This window comes from Ruditapes philippinarum, unplaced genomic scaffold, assembly GCF_026571515.1.
Source record: "Ruditapes philippinarum isolate M1 unplaced genomic scaffold, ASM2657151v2 ctg4080_1_1_1_1, whole genome shotgun sequence".
NCBI classification, from domain to species: domain Eukaryota; kingdom Metazoa; phylum Mollusca; class Bivalvia; order Venerida; family Veneridae; genus Ruditapes; species Ruditapes philippinarum.
The window spans coordinates 38,501-66,279 of NW_026854827.1; the positions used below are offsets into that span (position 1 = coordinate 38,501).

Consider the following 27,779-nt stretch of genomic DNA (forward strand, 5'->3'; position numbering starts at 1 on the left):
TTTTTCAAAATAATTTGTAAAAATAAGGAATTTGAGGGTTTGCTTGAATAATGTAGTGAGGGCGCCGGTTTTGAGCATACCGCCTCCCCTTAAACCCCGCCCGGGGGCTATTTTATAAACCTATTTCTATTTTATAGTCAAATTGGAGGTTTCTTGTTTTTAAGCGTCACATGACGCGTACATTGCAGTGCATTCGAAAAGTTCACACTAAGAAAGAACAATAAATTACTTTGAAACACTTACATTTTATTTCTACAATTTGTAAAAATATGCTGAAAATTGGTTTTGGATGGATTAACACTATTTTGAAACACATCGTTAAAGGACTGATCGACAGACATTTTTCCCAATAAAGTAATAATGATAAAAGGAAATTAAAGTTAGAAAAGGTAAAACCTATTTTATCATCTTTCTCATGGGAATTGCTAGATGTATTAAAAAATTTTTTTTTTTTTTAAATGTATGTTTGTAACTTTGCTAAATTTATCAAATTATTATACACTATAAAACGTGTTCGTTGAAGTATCTGTAGCTACCTTATCTTTAGTCAGTTTATTATATATTTTTTCAGATTTGTTTACTGTTACAAGTTGTAAACTGGTGTTAAACATTTTGGTATTGATAAATTATCATATGTAAGTATTATTTTACTATAATTAAATATGTTTGCTATTGTTTTCCACTAAACTATACTATGAACTTATATATAAATCAATGTCTTTTCTATTTTATCTTACACGTAATTTATCTGGCTATTTTTAGAAATGTTTCTTTAGATACTGTATCGTGTGTATATTTAGCTGTAAAATTCCCATAGTTGTTTCTATATATAATGAAAACGGTTTTCCGGTTTCTAATGGACAATTATTTTCGCTCCAGTAGGGAAAGGTTGCATCAGTATAACATAGCAAGCGTCAGTTACTTAGGATGTAATTTTAATGAGAAAGGTAAAAAACTATTCTTATATTACGCCTTGTGTGTAACCCTGTTAATCTCAATATATTATAACTGGCTTTTTATGTCACCATTAAACGTATACAATACTTAAGTTATAAAACCGGACACATATTGAAAAGAGGTTAACATTATAGTTTATTAGTAAAAAATTTATATGGAGATTGCTCAAAATGTAAAATTACTTGAATCCGATTGCGAATCGAGAAGTTAAGTCTAAAATAAATGTAAAATTAATTCAATTAAAACATATTGCTTTATTACTGATTACTTTATTCTTTGGAAAGTAAGGTTTTTAATCGTGTAAAAATCAAACCTTTAGCTCCCCCAGGGTCAACAATTCAAATTTCCATTTAATGCAATGAAACATTATTTTTAATAATGGGTAAAAAAAAAAGACAATTATTCAGTTGATAAATAATGATGCTAATATAATAGAAATGTCAGAATATTTATCATATTTATGCTAAAGTATCTTTTAATTTCATTTTTAATGAGGAAAAGTAAAATCAGCGTTCTTGTCTTGTATTAAAAGAAATTGCTTGACATAATTTGTGTTCATTTGTTGTTTCATCAATGTATTGTCATCGTATGAAACAATGAAATAAGAAACTAAAAGGTACCCTCATTTGTATTTTACCAACCAAATTTGAAACACTATTCAATCTTTGTGTTGTTATAAAAATATTTAAATAAACACACACAAAAAACGTGTAGCAATAATAAACTATTTTGAACTATAAGCATTGATTTTCACTGATACTTTTGCGTAAGACTATTCTTTTATTATATTAAATTATTTTTGCACATCATTTAATCAATATTTATCAATTTTTGTATAACGTTTCCTACTACTGAACTAAAATGATCAATACACAAAAATGTACTGCTTTTTTCAATAAAAAAAAAGAAACAAATAATGCTGTTTGTATATATTAATAATGGATTGTGCATTAACAGATGGCAGACAAATACTATAGACTGGTTTGCTTTGTGGTAGATATTTGCGCCGACGTATTAAGGAAATATTTTATCAAACTTGCAAGAACTGAGGCTGGGAGCACTTATACATCAATTGATGCATACCTATCTCAAAGAAATCGGGATGTGATGCAATTATTCAATAACAAAAAGCTCAGGAGAGATCAGTATGATTTATTGTATCCTGGTAACAGCACCGCTGATGAAAACCAATGGGACGTATCAATACTGGTAACATTGATAACAGAACTTTTTGCCACTCGTCTGCAGCCAGTCGAAATATTCGCGTTGAAAACTGAAATTCGAGGGATTCGAAATGAGTTGCAACATAACCCAAATACTGGCAATATTTCAGATGATGACTTCGATGATTATTGGGGGCGATTGGACTCTTCTGTTAGGCTTATAGCAACGAATGCGCTTGATACGAATGATCAAGCATCCTTACTAGAGAAAATAAATCAGGTAAAATGTAATCATCTACCAAATCTCAGTGATTGTCAACGGTTATGGCATGAAGAAACAATTAAGCAGATGTTTAACATTTTGGATGAAGTGCAGGCAAATACATCCATTCTCAGACAAGTGACAGTCCAAAAACCAGGACCTTCAGGTAAGTTTCAGTAATTTTACATCAACTTAAGGTTTATATTGCGTTTTTTTATTGTTATTCGCCTCATAGTATTAATTCTTAATAATCGCAATCAACACTAATATTTTATATGATAAGCTAAGCAAAATTATCAGAATATTTCGAAGAGATTTGTATCTATGGGTTAAGAAACTTTAGACGCAATTTTCAAAATGAAATATATTTGAAATGATTGGTTAATTATATATGACATCGTTCAAAAACTTTATAATTAATTGTTGCTTCGATAGTTGAATTGTTTATTGGATGTGAAATTTATTGTACTTCAGGGGACAAAAATAAAAGAATAAAAGTTGCTGATGATATTCTGGCACGGCTTCAAGGTAGGTTGGTAATTAAAAAAATAACATTCGAAAAGTGTCGTCTACATTCATTTCTAACTTAGACAATTTTTTTCCATTTTAATCTTATAATCTTATGATCTAATCTATCACAACAGACATATCAATTACATTATCTCTATGATCTAATAAAAGTAAATTTATAAGTAAGTAAGTTTTTGTTTTCATGAGGGAAATTTGTGCTTATAACTATTTACTGTTTGTAAGCGGGGTTTGAGTCAACGATGAAAGAACTATCAGGCGATTTTAACCCACCAAGTGAAGTGACAGACATTCGAGCTAAACTAAGAGATGGCCATCACGTGGTTGTAACCGGATGCAACAATAGCCGTTATTTTGAGACCGCTCTTGCAGCAATAAAGGGGATGGATTATAATTACAAACGATGTGTAGAAATGCACACATCGTCTGATTGGCGTCACATTGATCCAGAAGATGTAGACTTGGTTTTATGTAGAGATCCATTTGGAAGAATTTCCTATGATGAAAGCAAAGCTAAAGCCATGGATGATATATTTAAAAGCATGATGCACTCAACAAAGAGAGATAGTAGCGATAAAGCCTTGGACATTGTCATAGTAACAGACCTGAAGATATTCGAAGAGTGCAAAATGCATCATGACCATGAACTCTTAGACGAAGTGGTGAAGGTGTTTACTGATACGAGTTCAACACAACCGGCTGATCTTACAATAGGTATTTTATTAATCGTTAACTTTGCGATAAACTCTTATCATGTTAAAAGAATTATAAATCAGTCTAGGTTAATGTTAATGTAGATAATGTATTGAATGAAATAATCTCTTAATTTAGAATGATTACGTTAATTTCTCTCTCCACACTCAATTTATTTAGTTCATGTTGTCCTTTGGTTATGGGCTATTGAACTGGTTCTACTGTATTGTAGTGTATTTTGAGGCTGACTATTTTCGAAGAAAAAAAATAGCCGTATAGTTACAGTCATGGCGGTGCTGCCCATTCCTCGATCATTACTATGTTCAGTTCTGGGTATAATGATACCTGGCCACAAAAACCCCTGGGGCAATACCACCTACAAGTTGACCAAACTAAATTTGACCTTCATTCATCAATAACACTGACCATCAAGTTCAAATGTCTAAATGTGTCGCGATTTTTGCTGAATTTTGGAATTTGCGGCTACAACTTTGTTATTTTTGAATTGATAGTCTTCGAACTTGAACACAACAATCTTTTAGAATTGACCTCCAAGTTTTCATATATTGTATATCATAATTTATTTTTTAATGTACGGACTCTTTGACCAAAAGGACATGTTGAATAATGACCTTTAAATAACATTGACGGTCAAAAGATAAAAAAGGAAAAGTTAAATTTATTTTTAAAAATTTGTTTACACCGTTTATTTGTTTGCTTTTAGAAAAATATAAAAGTCGGTGGTGTTTCTTGTTTTATTTAATTACAGGTGTTATTCTGTTTAGAATTTATTCATTTAACATCATTTGTTTATTCATAAACCCCGTTTATAGCAATACCACTGTATGTTTGATTTAATGATGAGCGAAATAGCTAAAAATGAATAGGAATAGCATATTTGTTACAGGATGTAGACGTCAAGGACAATACGCGGAATCGTCTTCGCTGCCAGTAACAAGAAATAATTTGGGAGGTAACTTTACTTGTTTCTTTGTCATGTATATTTGTAATTAAGTAATAATGTCATACTTGTTTGTTTTTGGGGTCTTTTTCAAATCATTTAACTTTCTTTATTTTAAAGCTATGACGAAACATTTCCTGATGGTTTATAAGATATCCAGTCGTCAAGTAGATGATCAGATACTTAAAAATGCAAAGAAAAGTTTCAAAGCAAATAAGGCTATAGTACTAACAGGGCATGAGAAATGTGGTAAAACTTCAATAGCAGTTGCATTGGCGTCTGCCTATGAGGAACAGCAATGTTTACTTCTCAAGAAACCAAACGATGTCAATTACATTGACTTCCCAAACACCTGCTTGGTTATCATTGACGAGTTTGCTGGGAAATATCGTTATGAGGAAAATGAAGTGTACAAATGGTACAACATGTTTGACTACCTGTACAATGCTGTTATAGCAGAACCGATAAATGTTATAATAACGTGTGAAAAAAGTAAATTAGACAAATGTATCAACGAAGTAAGACGGCATGCCATTTTAGAGCACGTAGTGGATGTGTCTTTACAAAAAGCTGTCGTTAAATCAGAAGTGCCTGAAGGTAAGCTGAGTCTATTGCGAAGTGTTATATATCAAACCATTATTATATTTCATAAAATACGTATTTAAACATATGAATTCCACTATCATAATAAATGATTATGTGACTTAATGACCGGTTATATCATTTCAGATCGGAAAAAATATAGATTAAAATAGTTGGCTGTAATGTCGATTTTAGCGGAGATAATAATTGTTTGCAATGCACGCCGTTAAACATGTATGTATTTTAAAAAAGTGTCAGTTTTTTTGGTAAGTTTGTCAGACATTTATTTTTTCTTAAACCTTTTACCGCTTGAGAATGATGTGAAAAATGTCCGATTTCATTGAAAAGCCTCCTATTACAAGTTCAAACTGCTATGAAACTTTGAAAAATGTTTCCATACGCATGAAACTTGCATTTTTAGTCTGTTACATGTCACAAAATTTTCTTGATGATGAGGGGATTACTGTTCCCTTCAAACCCCAAACAAAAGTGGGTACATCCCCCCTCTTATACCTTTTAATAGGGGGCGGCGCCGAAAAAGTGATTTACATTTTTTACAACATTTCACAAAAGAAAAATAGTGTCTTGGGCCTTAATAGGGCATTTATTCACTATTTTATGCCTCAAAAATCGACAAAACACGTTTATATGAGGAAAAAGGTTAAACAATCTTCTCTTGGATATACAATGAAGTTGAATTCAACACAATCTTTAAGATGGCATTTATTTTTCTTTTTCTGACTAGAATATGGACATATATCTGGAAAGATAGTCACCACAGATCATTCTATAGGCACAATATCAAATACCACACAGACTCTGAATTACACAGCATCGTTGTTAGGGGACCCGTCTCAAGGGCCAATCCCGCTGTCCAGACATGACACGATTCCTGTTTCTACAAGAAATACTTCAATTTTTGGTAGGGCAGAAATGGAAGGTTTGTCATTCATTGTATGAGATGCATGCCATTATATTTTGACAAGTGTCATGTTTCTAGTAATTTTATACTTTTAATCCCCTTCGCAAAGTGGGAGGGAAATATAGGAATGTATTCCGTCCGTCTCCCCGTCCGTAACACTTTCCTTTCGTGACCGCACAATAACTTTTAAACCGCTGAAGATGTTTTGAATTTTTTTTAGCACAATTGCTCATTATTATGAAACGATGTGCATAACCAGCAGTCTGCTTTTTCTCACCTGAATGATTGTTAAAACATGAAACCTTAAACAAATAATACATTAGAGTCACAATCAAAGTATTATAAGTTGAAGCAGGACTGATCACAAAAGCCTTTGGAACAGCAATTTTGCCTAAAGCATGATACAACCAAATATGTAAGAAACTTGTTCTAAAATTACACATGGTTACCAAGACTTTGACAAAATTATTCAAATAAAATAAGAGAATTTACTAAGGTATCTTTCTGAATATTGAAGTTGGTCAATAACTGAAACTGACTTTTGTGATGAGAAAATGTGCTTATAATATGCATGGCATGGTTTGTTAAAGTTCAAGTAGTACACATTTAACTGTGTTTCAGACTGCCTTTGTTTTAACAATCTTCTCTGCAATAAACAATTACATACAATGTCAAAACAATGACTTACGATGTCATATATTTCTCTTCTTCTTTTAAACTAAGGACTAGAATATGGACATGTGTCGTTCGTCAATATAGATCATTCTATTGGCACCATATCAAATACAACACAGTCTAAGAACTACCCACTACCATTGCCAGAGGTACCGTCACAATGGCCAATCCTGCTGTCGAGTCCTGAGAGGATTCCACTTTCTACAGGAAATACTTCATATTTTGGAAGAACACAACTGGAAGGTTTGGCTTACATTAATTGTCATTAATATAAATATAATTCCTATCCTAGTGCTTATTATGATTAGCTACTATTATTCCTCGCGCACGACAGCGGAGTATAGATTTTGCGTTGTCATTCGGGTTGTTTATCTTTCCATCTGGCAGTCTGTTCCTCTAGCAGTCTCTCAACACTACAGCTACTTAAAAACCTTATCTACATATCTCCATAAATAGTAATATTTTATTGACGAGAAGTGCAGTGTAAAGCAGCTGTTTCGTTTCATTTCATAGTAACTAAAGTATTACCTTTTAATTCTTTTAAACCATAACTTTAACTCTTTATGTGTTTAGTTATTAACTTTAAATATAATACGTTCATATGAGTCATTATGGAATGATGTATAATCAAGAACTGTACGTAGCTCTTCATCCCATAACGTTTGCGTCATTGTCCGTGGTGTCCTAAATCTTGTTGTCTTTCAAATCATTTCCGTTATCAATAAGAACAGCAAAGTGTACAGATAACATTGTAATATACAGATTGTGAGATTATTTTTCATCTGGCTGTTTAAGTACTTCTGAGTTATGTAATCAAATATAATCAAACTCTGATTCTGCATTCTTAGCTTTGGCCCTTTGTAGATTACCGAAAAGAAATACTTATGTGCAAGATTTTAACATACCCTGGAATACGTTTGTATGTCTTTAAGGAAAAGTTTCAAATCAAAATTCATCGAAGAACGCACTAACCTTTATAAATTAGATCTACTGCAATTAAGCACTTAGAGATAGCCCTATACTAGATACATATTGACTTGCTTAGTTATAGTGATTCATTTGTTGTTATTGTTTTTTATCGATGCTTAGTTATAGTGATTCATTTGTTGTTATTGTTTTTTATCGATGCTTAGTTATAGTGATTCATTTGTTGTTATTGTTTTTTATCCAAATTGACATAAATACATATCCACATAGTTAATAGTTTTATTTTTTTCATCTTTGTCTACTTTGATAATTTGAGCTCAATTTCAGCTGAATCTTTAAATTGATACTCTTATGTATAGTAATATTAGTAATATACTTATAATAAATGACCAAAATAACATGACAATACGTCGTACAAATATTTTATTGTCATAGTAGCTCAAAAGGTTGACCTATTATTACAGCACAATTATGTTAGCCTTAAACATGTATCATAATTATATTCGAAAGCGCATAACATACACACGTTTCAATCAAGCGCTTTTTTATCAAACGACCGAAGATATCAATTCAACAAATTCACTTGTTGATTCAAACCATTACTTTTATAAAGGAAGGCATTGGATCGCCCTTATCTAATATCAATAAACAATATATGAACATTTCATTTCAGGAATACAAAATCCGATGCAGCTGAAAAGAGGATTTCCTGGAATGGAAAGGTAAAAAACAATCTAAGACAATACCTTTTAGCTGTTTGATACAAAAGTACATATCTCCACATATTATATATATATTATACATGAACAGGTCGTGGTCGGTGTTGTCACCGTGGTCGTGGTCTTTAAACATGCACAGCATAAAGAAATAATGATTACAATGTCATGTCAAATGACGTCAATTTTGACGAATTAACAAAATGATGCCGGGAAAATACTACGTTCAATTTACTCAGAATATATTCTCTTTTATAATGGCATGTTAGATTGTAAATTGATAAGTATATGTTAGTGTTTATCCGTGCTGTTCTACAGAAATAAGAAACTTCGACGGGAGCGATAGCGACAGGAGAATGTTTCTAATTTCTGTAGAACAGCTACGGATAAATACTAACATACTCAGTGGCGTAGCTTCCTATAGGCACTGTAGGCACGTGCCTACACTTTTTCCTCAGAAATGAAAAATTAAATGATTACAAAAATGCAATAATAATTAAGGGTAATGCGGTAGATGTGTAGGTCCTAATTTTAGAAAATGACCTGTCATCTCATTTGAAAATGTGTCCGTAATCTAGTTTTATTTCATAACGAAAGTGCTGCCGTTTTATAAAGTTGTTCTGTGGTAAAACCTTTAAGAGACGGATGAAGTATGCACGATCAGAATTGGCCATATCCAGATATCGGTAGTGCTAGTTTTATACAAATGATTAGGAAGCGAAGCGATGTCTTGAATGAAGCCTTGACATCTTGTCTTTCATATTCTCTTCCCTTCTTAAGGTTTAATGAGTTCGTGATTCAATTATTTGTACTTTAATCAAACTGCATTTCCGTCCAATCTTAAGTACAAAACACAAAGTAGAATTGAAACCAAGCAAATAAATGAAATCGATTTGAAGGATACTTGAAACATAATCTGTGTTATTACATATTCTTTTTAAAATGTATTTTAATTATATATACAAGTAATGTGTTCGTATACAAATCAAAATCTGCACTCATTAATAGCGAAGTGATGAAGCGTTTGCTTTTCGAGCTAGCAATGCAATTCTTTTTTTATCTTAAAACTATACTTAGTTAAAACTTTTTTCATTCAATAAATTGCACATAAAGAAACATTTACAAACATTTCACACTAATGATTGGAAAACAAGTAAAACAAAACTAAATAAATCTTTTTCCAGCAAAAGTAATTTTCAAAATATAGATACAAAGATGTTGCGGATAGATGTAAACTCTTTTAATGTACAACGAAAAATAATAGAATAATTGATTGTTGAATTATCATTATAGAGAGACTAAGGTAACTTATGGAGATATCTTAGAAGAAAGGAAGAAAATATAAGAAAAACATATATATATAATCTTTTATTCCACTTTTCAGTGACTGATATAACAATTAATTAACATGTAAAATGAATATGAGCGTAGTTCATTCATACTGATAGTAAATCTTACAGTCTATTCTATGTTCTATATATGTTTCACCATAAACAATAAAAAGAGCTTTCATTCATGAATTATGGGAGCATAAAACCTTATTGAGAAAATGTATTCGATGCTGTTTGTGTGACATTAGATATTTCATCATCATTTGTATATATTTAAATACCGATTGTCCGGTGTCGCAAGTTGTTATTAAGGATGCGTTTATTGTTCATGGGACTCTTTCTTGTTGATCGTTGTTTTTATTATTTTCTAATCATATATATTTAGACAACCTTATTTTGAATTTTTACATTTTGACGTTTTCTTTAAAAATTGCATAAATTTGATATTTTTAATGTATAGAATCATAAATTATGAATTATAAATATCTTTCATATATCGTTCATATATCTTTACCCCAAAGTTACAGCTCTTTTTGCCAAAATGTCACAAGCTTTGCGTTGAGTAAGTGTTATAAGTATGGTCATCTTCATATTGATGGAAAAAATGCAACCAAACTGCAGCAAAATTATGAATTCTCTTCCTTCAGAACATGCCTTAACATACCCCAGATTGCAGCTATGGCAATGTAGATTTTCAAAAATTTTCGGGGGAGCATGCCCCCCGACCCCCCTAACACTAGTGCCTACACATTGGTTTCTTTCAAGCTACGCCCCTGATACTTAGTGTCAAGCTTTATTTGGCCTCATTATTATTCACTTAATTACGTCACTACGCGGTTCTATGAAGTACTATGAAAAATAGTAGCTAGGCGACTATGAACGGAATTCGATATAGTATCGACTTTTGTTCTTCTGTGAAAATTAACGCACATAATTTTTAAGAAATACAGCGTTTTCATTGGATGACAAATAAAGTTGGACACTAACAATGCATGGTGTATTGTTCAAATGCTTTGTAATTAATCACCCAGGCCTCCAGGTGTCTACGTTATTATATTCCGATGCATTTGAACTCGAACCGCGCATTATTCTACAACAATGCACTCGGATCTATTTCCTAAGTGAAAAAGGGGCCTGAAATTTAAAGCCTCCTGACATCAAATATAAATTAGCTGAAAATTTATGGAAGTTAATATGATATTGTGAATATTCCGGTTGTTCCAATTGAACATTCAAACAGGTGACTTTGACTAGAGCTACATGAGCACTATGCAGTTACACATGAATTTAACTGATTTAAACTTATTTTAGACTAAGATTGAATTAAACGATTTATCTTATTTATTTATTTTTATCCTTTCTACTTTTTCTGATAAAGCCGTCAGTTTTAATTATTATAATGTATTAATTAATTATTACTCAGTGCAGTTGTATCTATAAATTATTAAATATTTGCTCTTGATATCACTATCATCTTTTATAAATCTACAATAGTTAATAAAAAACATTTCTTTCATGTTTAAATTAAAGAAAATAGCCGGTCAATATGTGAATATTTAATCTTTCACATTTGATCACATTTTTTTCAATTAACAGAAAAAGTTATATCGTTTCTATGATCATATTCTAGAGTTCTATTTCAGGGTAATACAGACTGAGACAGCTGATTTGAGTGTAAAGAGATCGAGGTCAATGTCGTCTGGTTTATGGTCAGTCAAAGAGAAACGTGAAATTAACATCAGGACCTATGCTGATAGTCAGGATTGTAACATTAAAGGGAGTTGTATACTACCTTTGGGAGAAATTCTGCTTGCAGATTACAATAATAATAACTTGAAGAAACTTGATGATATGTATAATGTAAAGTGTGTGTGTGATCTTCCTGGTATGCCGTATGATGTTTGTTATGTCGGGGATAATGTAGCTGTTGTATCACAGTTTGCGGGGAAACTTCACTTTGTTGATACTAAACATAGTATGACACTGGATAGATCCATTGATACAGACCATACTTGTCATGGTCTGGCTTGTCATGGTGATCAGATATATGTTAGAGACTGTTATGGTTCTGTTTATAGATATAGTACAGACGGTATAAAGCAGCAGATGATTTATTCATCTAGAAATTTGTATAACATTTTTAACAATACAAGTATTTCTGTGAGTATTGATGGGAGTAAGTTATACCTTCCATGTGAAAATGAGCTTGTTACCATTGACAACAATGGAAACCATTGGTTTATATTAAACAATCTAGACATAGTTTCAAGTGGTGGAGTTTGTGTGGATGATCAAGGTTTTGTTTATGTAACTGATAGTAATGGAAATTTTTTACAAATAAGTGAAGATGGTAGAACTATACTTCAAGTCATAACAAACATATCTGGCTGGAAATGTGCACTTCTTCGTACATTAACATTTGATAGGAGAAATAAAGCTCTGATAGCAGCTGGGTATTCAGACACAATTCAACTTCAACGGGGTTTAACTAGTGTCGTTTAACTGAGGTAATAATGTGAAACTCAAACAAAATGAATAAATAGGATACCGTGATCATATAATTGCAAAATGAATAAAGTTAAGATTTCTAAATATATTATACACTTTATTTTTACCGGCATAATGTATAGTTAGAATTATTCCTCACTAGATGGTGAAGCAAATTTGTTTTTTTTCTTCAATGTATAGATAATGCAAGATATATAAGTATTTATAAACTTTGATAAATTGAAGTACAACATGATAATTCTATTATTTAATAAGTCATTTCCTATTTTTCTTATCTGGAAAGGAGTCAATTAGTCGATACACATATCTACAACACCGTATTTTATTCAGTCACTGTTAAGAGTTGTTTCATGTGTGATCTACCAATTGATATTTCAATAATAATAAATTATTTATAGAACAAAAGTGGTCTCAACAATTATATCAAGAAACTAGATCTGTAATATGGACCAATGTAACAATAACGTTTTTCCGTACCATGTGTATGTGTCCTTGAAGAGAATAATTACACATTTTTTCTTTTAATTTGGGACCACAAGTATACTTCTTTATTATGTTAGGAACTTCTCAAATAATAAAAGCATTGACTGAAATAGTATTAATTAGTTGTTGTTGTTATTGTTTAGTCCAACATCTTTATATAGCGACACTTATATAAATCTACTGAGTCCTGAGAATATACTCCTCTACCAATTTTGTGATTGTTTGGTCTCCCGTGTGGACCATTAATTGATTCTCATTGAACCTGACCACTATTACAGTTGAAACTGTATCTAATGGATTAAATTACATTTTTAAAACCTTTTAAGTACTGCTTTAAAACCATTTATATATTTATGTTTAATCTGTCATGTTTACAATTAAGATTGAACACATTACTTACTAACTATTATATTATCCATATGTTTATTATTCCGGCGAAGTAAATTTATTGGTGGGTAACTAACGTTATTTATAGATTCACGCATGCAATGTTTTTATAGATAACTCTAGAGGACATGCGATACAAGATTATACAAGTTGTGTCCCTTGCATCACCAAGTACAAAGATTAGCAATATCTCATTTTACTTTGCGTTGAGCACAAATTTTTATCCATAGAATTAAAGAATATGATAAACAAGATCATCAAGGAAAGGCGGCGTTCAATGAACGCAACCCCCTTATGACCCAGCATCAAGAACCAGTGGCAAGGAGCCCAGGCGGACCCCAAACAAAAACAGGAGAAGGCAGAGCAAGACAGAGCACGGACAGGTTAATCACTAAATGATAAATAATTTGTTACTGGTACGGAATTTAAAGAAAATAAATAAATGATTGAATAATAGGCCCGCAAAGGGCACAGGAGACCGGGGGAAGGGGGGTTAATCAAAGAAATAAAAACTAGGGGTTAAGGGGGCAGATACTTACCGTAGACGAGAAAACAACAAAGGACACAAGCAAAAGTGTCAGCAAAACAGCATTAAACAATATAGACATACATCTGAGGAACACAGAGGGGCGCCGCCTTGGAACGGTCAGCAGCATAAAAATGACTGATGGGGAGTTTAAACCGGTTAATAGTGCACCAAACCTCGCTCTTAGCCCCACCATGTTCCTATAAACGAGACAGTGTAAATAAAATGAATCCCCGTCAAGTGAAATTTTAACAGTTTCTAAGTCTGGGACATTTAGCCTGGTTTTCATTTTCCGAGCTCAAAATAATCCGGATGAAATTTTCAGTTTATTTTTCACGAAGTTAAGATACTTTTGATATACATGTACATGTATTTACAACAAATACGGTGCGTTCAGAGTTTTCCTAATGGTACCAATTATGAAATACCATACCATATGTATGTTTACTTATCATAGTCATGCCATGGTACCGATGTTTACGGACAAAATTTGTCATTGTTATATAAATTTGCAGTCCAGGGTAAATCCATTGTCAACAAAAAATTTGCCACAGAAAGACGGAGTAAATATATTGTTATCCATTTGTAGATTGACTTACCATCGGCATATCGATGGTACTGTTGTGCAGCCGAAAAATGATAAAATACAGTGATATAAAAGACAGTGATATGGTAGTGTCTTACTATGACGTCATTGAAAATCACGATCCTGATCTGATTTTCATGTTTAATATGAAACATAATTGATCATATTGGGCTGCAATAATATTCTAAAGTTTGTAATAGTGAAATATTATTTGCAAAATAAACAAATTCATTTAGAATAGAATTTATTAATAACAAAAAAAATACATTCACAACTGAACCAAACTAAGGACCAAATGAATGATTAAGATAAGACGTCTTGGGTGCCATTGGTATTTTCACCTTTGGTACCAATATATTTTATAAACAAAAAGTATAACAACAATCTGATAAAAAAGAGTGATCTCTCAGAAGCAGTGAAACAACAATATTATATAAAAGTTTTCGACTCGAGACTGTATATATATGTATACTTGAAAGTCATGGGATTTCCATATCAAAATACAAAAAAAATGAGCTGCCAACAGTATAGAGCCTGACCAGACAGCAAGGACGTGCAGGCTGGCCTGGTTCTATACTGGTGGCAAAGCCTGATCACTTATGGTACCAGTACATTATAGGTTTACTTTATTTTAATGTGTTACTTATGAAATAGAAAGATTTAATCTCAGGGAAGCGGGAAATTGCGTGCTTCTTGAAGAGGAAAATAGTTTGTTTTTCTTGTATCAATTGATAACATCATTTGTAAATTATTCGTTATACATTATTTATTACTGATGTTTATAAATCAGATAATCAATGATATAGTTTTGTTAGCATGTATTGAATAATAATTTCCATTAATCTATTAAAAATGTACTTTATTTTAAAGCTCCCGTTCTAAATATTTAGGTTCATACGCCTCGAATGTGTACATGTAACATTACATTGTATATTATATAAAACCATGGCAAAATATTATAAACAAGTACATATACCCACGTGGACATGGAGTGATCATTTTATGGCAGTTAATGATATTGTGAATTTTAAATAATATAAATCAAGACAAAAAAGACCTGACCTTCATATATCTGCTTCTATATAACATGAAAATCGATGTCATAAGTGTGTACAGCAGCGGCAACAACAGACATTTGAGCCGCGTCACGACAAAATCAACATAATGGTACAAGCTTACAAGCCCTATAACAAGTAGAGAAACTGATAGCGAATAGCATGGATCCTGATCAGACTGCGCGGATGCGCAGGCTGGTCTGGATCCATGCTGGTCGCAAACCCACTATGTTGGTTTTGTCGTGACGCGGCTCATTTATAATTAGAAGGAATTTTTCAGAAGGTTAAAGTCATCAAAGATCCTGCATGTTTTAATTAAGGTTGTTACCTCAATTAAGTGAAATTTTATATATGCATATAATTATGCTTCTAAAACAATTTTCAAACATCGAAAAATATGTTAAAGTACTGTAAATATTTGCCCACATTATATGTAATCATTAATATATGCATTCATTTCTTCTTAGACTTAACAGAAAATAAATATCTAACTACCTCCTTTTATTAACATGTAATGCAAATTTGGTAATATCTTTACAAATTATGCATTTTGGAACTTACAATATTGATAAATTTTCATTCTGAGCATTGTATTTATGATATAAAACCTTAAAATAAATGAGTTACAGGATCTTTAATTTTTACAGAAAAAAACGGAGTATTCGTCCGGATAACGTAATCTGTCATTTATTCATATCATGAGCTGAATTTTAACCTCAGGCTCAGTAGTATTCGTGTTGTGTTTACTCATTTAATTAAAAAAAAAAACAACAACAAACAAACAGTTACAATGGAATCTCTACGTGAATTTGTCAAGGATAACGGACTATATTTAGCAACAGGTGCTGTTGTCATCGGATCGTCATTATTTGTTATTATATAAACGAATGAAACGTTCTCGAACAAGGTCAGTTCTACAACTTAAATTATTGTATTGATCCAGATATCGGACATATAGAAAGGTATCGTAATAACGTCTAATAATTAATTATAAGTTTAAGTTAATGTGACGTCACCTTTAAAACATATTAATATTTTTGATTTCATCAGCTAGGATATTCATCATATCGTGTTATTTATTGATAAATCTCCCCCTACTGTATGCCTACACGGAACAAAAACAGAATAATATCCAAGAAAAAAAAGCTTCATATGCCACATTTGACTTTAAACATTTAAAATATGACGTTGCTGTGTGAAATTATTACTCTTTAACAAAGAAACACATTGATATAGGAAGCACTATTATGCAGGGAAGTGAGATCATTATCTCGTAAACAACATATACTCAACATCACTAATTCCGCGTCATCACTTATTTCATGGTAATGGCATATTTTCAGATGACCAGTGTTAGAATTGGTCAGAATTGACATATTTTATTCATACACCTAAACAACAAAGCTTTTGTGTAACATATTTTAAATCTCTAGATTTATACGTTAACCGGAACAACGTTTTACAAATGTCTGCAAATAGCAAAAAGAGTCCGTTAAATTTGTGCATACGTCTGAAACATTCACCATTTTCTAGTTGTTTTTGTTTGTTGAAAAAAAAGTTTTGAGTTAAAAAGTAAAAATGCTTTCAATGTTTAAAATAGAGCAACATATATTCAGAAATTTTAACTGAAACATGAAAAAACTATTGTGTAACACCATTTACCGCAATTTAAATGATGAAATATTATTTTCAAAATGGCCGTCTAGCTAGACCATTAAAACTAATTTTGACTGAATATATTGTTGTTTCCTTGTGTTATACAGCATAAAATCCCTATATGTTACTACATATGACAATTTTTAAACTTAATCTGCTGTTTTCTTTCTTGCTTCTTTGCGTTAAGTACCGTGAACTAAGAGCAGCACAGTTTAACACAAATTTACAAATTTGTTCCAATTAAACATGCATGTATATAGCAGGCAAGTAAGACATTTAGACTCCTTGACTTTTCGACCCCTTTACGATATTAAGATGACTTCTAGACCCCTCGACACTTAGACCCCTTTTTACTTGACTTTTCGACCCCTAGTGGGTAAGACATTTCGACCCCTATCACAAAATTGCTGTATATCACAAACTCTTCGAGTAATAATTCAAAGCAAATAGTTTAATTATTTCATAAAAGTTTCTGATAAAAATCTGAAAACTTCAGGTAAAGCAATAATTTAACATTGTTTTTTTTTATTCGTTTAATGTTATGTTACATAGAATTGTTTGATGGCTACATAGCAGTGATACGTACTATATATTTTTTTGTTATTATAAAAAGCTAAGATAAGGATTTTGTAAAATTATTAATACTTATTTTTGGCAATAATGTATTAATTTTCGGAAGTTTTGCGTTACTTTTCTTAATTATCCCCCGCCGATGGAATCGGGAGGGCGATATAGTTTTGGCGTTGTCCGTCCGTCCTTCCGTCCGTCCATCCGTCCGTCCGAATTTCGTTTCCGGAGTAGTTCTCTTCAACTAATGGCTGGAATTCAACGAAACTTTATGGGAATGTTGATCAGCATGTGAAGTTGTGCACCTGGGTATTTTCATCTGGATATTTTTAGTATTTTTAGAGTTATTGCCCTTGACTTAGAATTTCGTTTCCGGAGTAGTTCTCTGCAACTAATGGCTGGAATTCAACGAAACTTTATGGGAATGTTGATCAGCATGTGAAGTTGTGCACCTGGGTATTTTCGTCTGGATATTTTTAGCATTTTTAGAGTTATTGCCCTTGACTTAGTAAAATTTTGTAATTTTCAACTTGTGTCGCATGTAACTCAAAAAGTATTTGACCTAGAGTCATGAAACTTTACAGGAATGTTGATCAGTATGTGTAGTTGTGCACCTGGGTATTTTCGTCTGGATATATTTAGTATTTTTAGAGTTATTGCCCTTGACTTAGTAAAATATTGTCATTTTCAACTTGTGTCGCATGTAACTCAAAAAGTATTTGACCTAGAGTCATGAAACTTTACAGGAATGTTGATCAGTATGTGTAGTTGTGCACCTGGGTATTTTCGTCTGGATATTTTTAGTAATTTTAGAGTTATTGCCCTTGACTTAGTAAAATTTGCAATTTTCAACTTGTGTCGCATGTAACTCAAAAAGTATTTGACCTAGAGTCATGATACTTTACAGGAATGTTGATCAGCATGTGTAGTTGTGCACCTGGATATTTTCTTCTGGATTTATTTATTATTTTTAGAGTTATTGCCCTTGACTTAGAAAATGTTTGCAATTTTCAACATGTGTCGCATGTAACTCAAAAAGGATTTGACATAGAGTCATTAAACCTTATTGGAAAGTTGCTCAGCATATTTAGTTTGTTCCTGGGGTTTCGCTTGTGGATTTATCCAGTATTTGTAGAGTTATTTCCCTTGACTTAGTAAAAACTGTTTCATTATGTTGTTATTTGATCCTTGAGTGCTTGAGTTAGAATCGACCAACTTAACAGGAATAATGATCAACATCACTAAATTACAGGAATAATGATTCACCTCACTGTGAAGCTATGAACCTGGGACTTTGCATGTGGATTTTTTTCAGTTTTGTTAGAGTTATTGCCCTTGAATTACAGTAGTATAAATTTGCAATTTTCAACTTGGGGTTTGCTTGGGGATTTATTCAGTATTTGTAAAGTTCTTGCCCTTTACTTAGTAAAAAGATTTTTAGTTTTCAAAAAATATTTTACCTAGAGTCATAAGATTGACAGAACAGTGGCGCGGTGGGGGCACCCGTGTCCTATGGACACATTTCTAGTTTTTATTAAAGAAGAATTAAAATGATTTGTTACAATAACATTTAAAAATATTTGAAAATTGTGAGATCCCTTTTTTGATGCCCTGAAAATGGCAATGAAGTCTGGAGATTAAGATGTTTTTACATCTAGGTGAGCTATTGTGATCCCCCACCGTCCTTCGTCTTGCGTCGTCAGCAACTTCTTTAAACAACAATCTCCTCAGAAACAAATGACTGCACAGCAACCAAACTTTACAGGAATGATCCTAGGGTGGCCCCCTGCCAAAGTTGATCAAATGGTTCCGGTCTGTTACATAAGTAGGTCACAGGGCCAGAAAAGGAGTTTCAAAAATGCAAAATTGAAAAATCTTGTCTGAAAGTACAAGGCCTAGAGCTTTGATATTTGGTATATGATATAACCTATAGGTCCTCTACCAAAATTGTTCAAATTTTAGCCCTGGGGTCAAAATTGGCCCCACTCCAGGGGGTCATAGATTTTCCTTATATGTATAATTATAGTGAAAACTTAAAAATTCTTCTTGTTTGAAGGTACAAGGCTTCAAGTTCAAAGAATATTACAGTTTATGCCATGATTAATATATAAATAAAGCCTTATGTCTTCAGTTGTTGTGTTTATAATAACCAGTACTCGGCGGGGGATATAAATTCAACGAATTTGCTTGTTTATTACGATTTACTTATTGATTTCTAACGATAGGAAATCTTGATACTTAATTAATTTCATACTAACTTCCTCAAATATATATTTTTATTTCATGTATAGCAACACGCGTACCTGTTTTTTAAATCATTAAAATATAGTAATAAAAGAACCAACAATCCTAAGACTTCCTGATATTTATTAGTATTTCAATTTACAGAAATTAACAAGTGCAATGAGAATAATGACAATATTTGCTTAGAAAATGTGAATTACAAAACGACTGATAGATATAAAAAATAACTTTTGCAATTTCTATTGCAATTACTGTTATATATGATATTATGTGTACATATAAACATAATATATATACTTTCTGTTTAAATGTAGTGCGTGTGTTTCTATTTCTTATATCAAATACTTGACTTGATGAATGATCGTGTATAACAAATAACGGCTATCTATTAGATTATATATAATACTCAAACTTGTAAACAAAACCTTTTTTTCTATATCTACGTCTTTATGCACATTACTTTTTCGATGTTAACGACAAGTACATTATAGAATAAGGGGTCGAAATGGCCAGTCAATTTAAGGGGCCTAAGTGTCTTAGGGGTAAGTGTCATGGGTCGAGATGTCTTAAGGGTCGAGGTGACAAGGGGTCGATATGTTATAGACTCAGAAAGCATGGTTCTGCACAATGTGGCATTTTATAAGAGAAATAGAGCATTTTAGCGAGAAATATATGAAGCGTTGTTTGGCAAGGGGAAACAACCTGTTTTCGACTCAGGCGTATCACTCCATCTACATGAAAAATCTGACATTTAACAAGACCAGTGCGATCATACGGAGCCCCTAAGGTGACATTTTCCACACTTTTTTCCCCGGAATTTAATTCGTTTTTACGAAATAATAATTCGTAATTACGAAATAGTAATTCGTTTTTACGAAATATTAATTCGTTAATACGAAATATTAATTCGTTTTTACGAAATATTAATTCGTTTTTACGAAATATTAATTCGTAATTACGAAATATTATTTCGTTTTTACGAAATATTAATTCGTTTTTACGAAATATTAATTCGTTTTTACGAAATATTAATTCGTAATTACGAAATATTATTTCGTAATTACGAAATATTAATTCGTTATTACGAAATATTAATTCGTTTTTACGAAATATTATTTCGTAATTACGAAATATTATTTCGTAATTACGAAATATTAATTCGTAAAAACGAAATGTTATTTCGTAATTACGAAATAATAATTCGTAAATACGAAATAATATTTCGTAAAAACGAATTAAATTTTTCTAGCGTTTCAAAGAGTTTTGGTAATATTTATAAATAAGGCCTCAAAACTAAGTTCCTGACTTAATATAAGGCATGTACATGCAATATAAATAGTGATTTTTGTTCTCCCCAAGTTTTTTAACTTTACACTATTGTACATAAATTAAAATATTCGCATGTCAATAGCGTTGAGCCACAGTCGTGATAGACACGCGCTAGGAAAATTTACTTAAAATTGGGGTCCTGTGCTTCAAATCCAAACACGGACATTACTAATACTAAATTGTGAGGAAATATTCATTTTAAATTGATTAGATTAGTGAAATCTGGACCAACCCCCTCCTCGTCCCATTAGTTTAACTTATGTATATGATAAAAGAAAAAAAACGGAATAATATAGCATGTTTCTGTTTTAAAGATACATGTCGTAAAAGATTGCCTCAAACATTAAAACATTGCTGATAGGAACATGTATTTGACAATGGGGAAAAAAGACCATTTTGGATAGAGAATGACTTCTCACTCAAAAACCCTGTTCACTTAAATATAATAACTTGAGAACCATTCGGCTTATAATCGCAAAGTTGATCAAGGCATGTAAATGACCCATTTGTGAGATTAATAGGTTCATTATCAAGCTCAAAATGACCTTAATAAGATTTCGTAAAAACGAATTAATATTTCGTAATTACGAAATAACATTTCGTTTTTACGAATTAATATTTCGTAATAACGAAATAATATTTCGTAATTACGAAATAACATTTCGTAAAAACGAATTAATATTTCGTAAATACGAATTAATATTTCGTAAAAACGAATTGATATTTCGTAATTACGAAATAACATTTCGTTTTTACGAATTAATATTTCGTAATTACGAAATAATATTTCGTAAAAACGAATTAATATTTCGTAAAAACGAATTGATATTTCGTAATTACGAATTAATATTTCGTAAAAACGAATTAAATGCCGGGGTAAAAGTGTCGAGAATGTCACCTTAGGGGCTCCGTACGATCAATGTTATATTTATATGATTAATGTACAGCATAGTTATATGCAATATTTTTATTTTGTAACTTTCAATTGGGATTTATTTCCTGTGGATTGGGAAAATACTATACTATTTCTAATGGGAAATATGATTGAATATCGGCTATAAAATAAGCAAAAAAATCCCTTTCATTAACATATAATTATACAAAAAAACATTTTTGTTACAAGGCCACTTAGAAACTGTTTCTGGTATTGACTTCTATTTTCTGTGTAAGGAAGAGACAGTTGAAACAAATTTCTGCATAAACATGGTAGATAGGCTTAATTTATTTACCATTCGAATATGCTTAATATTACTTTGTTTCACAGAGTATGCGGCGTGGATTATCCGAAAGACAAGGTCATTCTTCATGTGTTTCCTCGGACCAAAACTATTCCGAATATGGGCCACTTTGTGATGAAGTTAGAAACGGTATTAGTATTTGCGGATACATAAAATACCGTTCCAGGTAAAAGACAAACAATTACTTCATTTCGTTGATATATCCATTTGAGGTTAAAATTGTGGGTAATGGGGCACCGCAAAGATCGTATGGCTACTTTCTAGGCAGATGCGTGGTCACCTTGTATATCCAGTAATAGTGCCGTCACCCCGGATAGGCGACCTTACCGCGCTACTGCGGCGATGAAAAATGGATCCAGAGTGTGTTAAGGTCGCCATTAGCGAAGTATTACCGTGGTGGAAACGCCAGGCATCGTGCTGTGGTTGCCATGGTCGCCAATGATCGCCGAGTCAAGGCATTTGTTTTAGACGCCTGAAGTCGCGGCGGGCGCGCCCTGGGAACGCAGTATGATCGCATTGATCGCGATAAGAGCGCGACTGTTTTAGAATTTGATTTATTTGGGGTCTTTTTCTCGCGTTTTGGTCACGTTTGCCGGCGAACTTGTACATTTTATGTGGTCACCGTAAGGTCGTACATTGCCACAGTCCAGTGTGACGGCACTATAATGCAGAAATGTGAAATTAACAAAAAGTACCGCCGAATCTGTGCAAAGTCATGGCCAAAACGAGTAACAGGGTAAATAAACGGACCAAAATATTTTATCATAAATCAAATTAACAGAAATAAATTAACTCATACGCCTGCTATGATGTACCAGCATTAACAATTATTTCTAGGAATATGTTAACATTTTACAATTTGCAAAATTCCTGCGTTACTTCTGCACAATTCCTGCCTTATTTGAGGATTCCTGCGTTACAACCACGTTGGATATCTTAACCACGTTGGATATCTTCACCACGTTGGATATCTTCACCACGTTGGATATCTTCACCACGTTGGATATCTTCACCACGTTGGATATCTTAACCACGTTGGATATCTTAACCACGTTGGATATCTTAACCACGTTGGATATCTTCACCACGTTGGATATCTTAACCACGTTGGATATCTTTACCACGTTGGATATCTTAACCACGTTGGATATCTTCACCAAGTTGGATATCTTCACCACGTTGGATATCTTAACCAGGTTGGATATCTTAACCCTGTTGGATATGTTGGTTAATGTAGAATCTGGTATATAGTTATTTGAACCCACGGGATAATGAGCAACCATTAATTGTCTCTCATCCAGGAGATATCTGAATTACTATCACACTAAGTAATTATATATATATATGAATGAAAGAAAGTCATGAGAGGGAAATTATACATTAAACAATCGCACGAAAATTCGGCACGCCGCAGCCGGGACTCTTACCCACGCGTCTCTGGATTGCTGGTCTTTATATGATCAGTAAAGTAATTGTGTACATCGGCTATAACTGTGTTGTATATACATTTGATGGAAAATCAACCAAAACAAACCAATGTAATTAACGTTTTAATATCGACAATCATTTCCAAACGAAATATAAACGTGTAACTGTCAGTAATAGAAGGGGAAATTGATAAATACCAGGGAGTGTTAAGAATATTGTATATGAATTGAGTTTTATTACCCGTAGTTGTGATGATAACTTAATATTAAAAGTTGAGGTCAATCGTACGGTTGCACAAAGGTGACATGGGTGTTTTTTTTTCGACCGCAGGCCGTATGTTTTGGGTTGAACTTCCTGTAAAATTTACAGGGAAGAGCTTAATATTTGTAAAAATTTCATTGGTCATTAAAGATTTACAATCTGAAATCTCGGAATCTGATTGGCCATTGTAAAATTGTTAAAGTAACATAAAGGACTTTTCTGACATGGTAAACGCGTCTACTTTCAAATTGATCTAAAGGATTTCTGGAAACAAACGACAAGGTATCATACAATTATAAGCTCTTTTACTATCAAGCTAAATTTAACATACTTAAGTTTTGTTTAACAATGTCTTCTTCTTCAATTTTACCATGCATCTTAGTACAGATTAGTTTTCGCTGCTTTAATGAGTTACAAAAATGAACGAAACCACCACTTAATATGCAAACAGAACGTTTCGTCCCCAATCCAAATCGGTCCAAGTGCAAAAAACGTTTTAGTTCGGCCGAGTATCTTTTTTTAAAGATACTTCTTGATTTATCTCGTGAAACGAGATACTATGTCGTGGCCACCAAATACTAAGTCGTGCGTACGAGATGATTAACTGGTATGCACGAGATACTATGCCGTGGTCACGCGTTACCAAGCCGTGCGTACGAGATAATTAAGTGGTGCGAACTAGATACTATGCCTTGGTCACGCGTTATTAAGTCTTGGGCACCAGATAATTAAGTGGTGCACACGGGATACTATGTCGTGGCCACCAAATACTAAGTCGTGCGTACGAGATAATTTAGTGGTATGCACGAGATACTATGCCGTGGTCACGCGTTACCAAGCCGTGCGTACGAGATGATTAAGTGGTGCGGACTAGATACTATGCTTTGGTCACGCGTAATTAAGTCTTGGGCACCAGATAATTAAGTGGTGCACACGGGATACTATGTCGTGGCCACCAAATACTAAGTCGTGCGCACGAGATAATTAAGTGAAGCGCACGAGATACTATGGTAAACATGTTAATACTATTAAGTATCTGATGAGGCACCAAACCATGAAAGAATTGTATGTATGGTTGTTGTTGGCAAGTGTGAGATACATGTACATGATCCGATATTACATGTATTTATATAGCAGATAATAAAACGTTCTTGAACAAAATAATATTTATCATTTGACTGTTCATACTAAATTACATAGAACATTATCAACATTTTTTTTTCATTAAGAATATCCAAATGATCTATATATCTATTATTTTTATCAATATTTGAGCCGTGCAATGACAAAACCAACATAATGCTTTTGCAACCAGCATGGATCCAGACCAGCCTGCGCATCCGCGCAGTCTGATCAGGATCCATACTGTTCGCTGTCAGTTTCTCTACTTGACATATATTTCAGCTTGATTTTAACTACAAAGGCGGACCGAAGAATAAAACGCCATGGATAGAATATAATGGTATTACAATGGGAGACTCTCAGTTAATAATTGAGACTTTAACAAGAAATTCAACTTTGATATGAACAGTCATCTTAGCAAACAAGAACGCGCAGTTGCCTGGGCGATACAGAAATGGTTGGAAGAATACACGTACTGGTTCATGGAAGCTTTCTTAATCAATATCCTGTATTTATCACACATCCGTCCGTAAATATGGTATTTCACGGGGCTGTGACTAAAAAAAGGATTGGAGCACCACACTAAATACCGTATTCCGGTATATACCGGACAAGGCGCTTGAATGATAAAATGCTAAAATCTTGTCTTTTTACCCAACGGAATGAACTTTAACAGGTCTAATTCATCTTTTCACATCGAATCAAGTACGATAAACAAGGAAAACTGTAAAATTCGGCGAAAAAAACGATATTTGTCTATTTTGTGATCATGATTTCTGCAAGCGTCTAGAGGTACTGCTCCAATCCTGTATTGAGCTAAATCCATTTCACGGCTGTGCATATATTTTGACGTGACGTCATTGGCGTTATACAAACTTTGTGTAAAGACGCGCTAAATGTTTGCGTTATACTATAGGCGCGTCAATGAAAAATGATTCTTATTTCACTTTAAACGGTCTTTATTTTGAGTTTGTGATAAATAGAATATTTAATTCGCGTAAGTTCATTTCTGAACTTATTGCACTCGTTGCACTCGCAAAATATAATTTTATTCAACTCGTGCAATGAATTCAGTATTGAACTTACACTCATTCAATATCCTCTATTTTATAAATGTTGCTATGTAAAAAAAATACTTTTAACATGTTTTACTTAAAATATGCAAAACGACCCATTAGGAATACCGTGATAAAAAGGATATTATATATGTATTAGACAGTGCGATGTTAGTATTAAAATTGAAAACCAGTGAAAGGCTTGTGAATATCTACTTAATTCTTAAACGCCTATAATATTGTGTTCACTTTGCGTCCAGCCTTATTTACTTCCTTATTTTTTTCAGGCTAAATGTCTACAGCCGCTGGGTAATTTTTGGCGATGAAATGTTACGGAAATTCCTAAAAGTGCCAGGTCCAGTGGCAGCTTTGCTCAAAATTACTATGCGGCCTGGAATAATTAAAACATCTTACACTGTAGGAATTGGTCGCCATAGTGACGAGGAAGTACATCAGTTGATGCGAAATGATCTAAAAAAGTTCTCAGATTTGTTAGGTGAGATATGAACTTTAAAGCGGCCTTCATCTTTTATTTTTAGTTGGAAAAACAATACTATGTTGTTTCAATCTAAGTATTTTAGTAAATGTAGTAAATGTATCACGGAAAAGTGCATCATATCACCTTTTAGCCATCTTCAACACAGCGTCCTGTGAGCTATTTATAACGCGGTAGTGACGTTCGTTTCTAAAAATAGAAAAAGGGAAACAAATCGTCTGCTTTACTAGTTTAAATATAGAGAGCGGACCGGTAGTTTAGAGGTATCGAGGGGTTTCCTTATTGTTTACGTATTTTAAAGACAGCAAAGTTCATTTTCCACAATAATTATTTTGATTTATCTATAAAAACATATTTAACTACCAGTATTAGAAAAGCTCAAGGCTGCTTTAATCTAGTGGTGGAAAGCCTGATCCATGCAACACGCATGCGCACTTTGCACAGTTGACAAAAGCATGTTTAGTGTGAGCACTTTTCACACTTGTAGAGTCATGTTGTTCAGCATCATTTAATCATATTTTGTCAATGTTCTTAACGGCTTACATCTGTAAATATAACATTTCTTTGGGTTTAAAAATTACATGTACCTCATTTCCGTATACAGTTTAATGATTGTATTTCACATTTATTGTTGGTTAACCAGACCGTGTTAACAAGCATATTCCTATCTCTTAAAAATGCTCATTTAACTTGAATTTCAAGGGCATTTATGTATGGTGTTTAAGTAAGACAATATTGTTATCTCACAGGCGATAAGAAGTACATCATGGGCGATAAGATAACGGAAACAGATTGTGCAGCCTTTGGTATTTTGTCTCAGATACGCTGGTGTACTCCGGAGTCTTGTCCTGGACGTCAACTCCTGACAAGTTTGTATATTTTAAGCTGATAGTAAAAAAGTTTAGAATTTGTTTAGTAAATTCAGCTATGTGCTACATTTCATTCAAAATCATACTCTGAAAAATGTGAAATTAAAACGGTTTACATGCACCTTGTTCAGTACAAAACAAAATATAATGTAGGCCAATTTGATAGTTAAATATATATAATGACTTCTTCAAATTTTTTTTTTTTTTTTGTTAAAAATTGCAAAGTGTCATGTTTTTTTTGTTTTTATGCCA

The 27,779-nt window shown here is 32.6% G+C and overlaps 2 protein-coding genes across 10 annotated transcripts in view; both read left to right on the top strand.

Annotated features, from left to right (window-relative positions):
• Nucleotides 1-248: 248 nt before the first annotated feature.
• LOC132741210 (uncharacterized) overlaps nucleotides 249-27,779 on the top strand; it is a 55,326-nt gene continuing 27,795 nt past the window's right edge. Inside the window, exons 1-12 of one of the 8 annotated variants that reach the window (XM_060729332.1) lie at nucleotides 307-389; nucleotides 572-635; nucleotides 880-947; nucleotides 1,915-2,548; nucleotides 2,857-2,910; nucleotides 3,136-3,624; nucleotides 4,511-4,576; nucleotides 4,685-5,161; nucleotides 5,892-6,068; nucleotides 6,792-6,986; nucleotides 8,344-8,392; nucleotides 11,361-12,823. In XM_060729332.1, coding sequence (XP_060585315.1) covers nucleotides 939-947; nucleotides 1,915-2,548; nucleotides 2,857-2,910; nucleotides 3,136-3,624; nucleotides 4,511-4,576; nucleotides 4,685-5,161; nucleotides 5,892-6,068; nucleotides 6,792-6,986; nucleotides 8,344-8,392; nucleotides 11,361-12,219 — 3,009 coding nt within the window. In that variant the 5' untranslated portion in view covers nucleotides 307-389; nucleotides 572-635; nucleotides 880-938 and the 3' untranslated portion in view covers nucleotides 12,220-12,823. Of the gene's footprint in view, nucleotides 390-571; nucleotides 636-879; nucleotides 948-1,914; nucleotides 2,549-2,856; nucleotides 2,911-3,135; nucleotides 3,625-4,510; nucleotides 4,577-4,684; nucleotides 5,162-5,891; nucleotides 6,069-6,791; nucleotides 6,987-8,343; nucleotides 8,393-11,347; nucleotides 12,824-27,779 lie in introns of those variants that run through there. The other 7 variants (XM_060729339.1, XM_060729336.1, XM_060729335.1 and 4 more) reach the window with 7 other exon arrangements.
• LOC132741213 (failed axon connections homolog) lies at nucleotides 15,978-27,573 on the top strand. 2 transcript variants are annotated; one of them, XM_060729341.1, is made up of 4 exons: nucleotides 15,978-16,169; nucleotides 22,323-22,462; nucleotides 26,450-26,658; nucleotides 27,408-27,573. In XM_060729341.1, the coding sequence occupies exons 2-4, from the start codon at nucleotides 22,326-22,328 to the stop codon at nucleotides 27,545-27,547; spliced, it is 486 nt and encodes a 161-aa protein (XP_060585324.1). In that variant the 5' UTR covers nucleotides 15,978-16,169; nucleotides 22,323-22,325; the 3' UTR covers nucleotides 27,548-27,573. The 2 variants fall into 2 exon arrangements, with proteins under 2 accessions (XP_060585324.1, XP_060585325.1); XM_060729342.1 differs by lacking the exon at nucleotides 15,978-16,169 and adding an exon at nucleotides 25,390-25,585 and having other exon boundaries at nucleotides 22,331-22,462; nucleotides 27,408-27,565.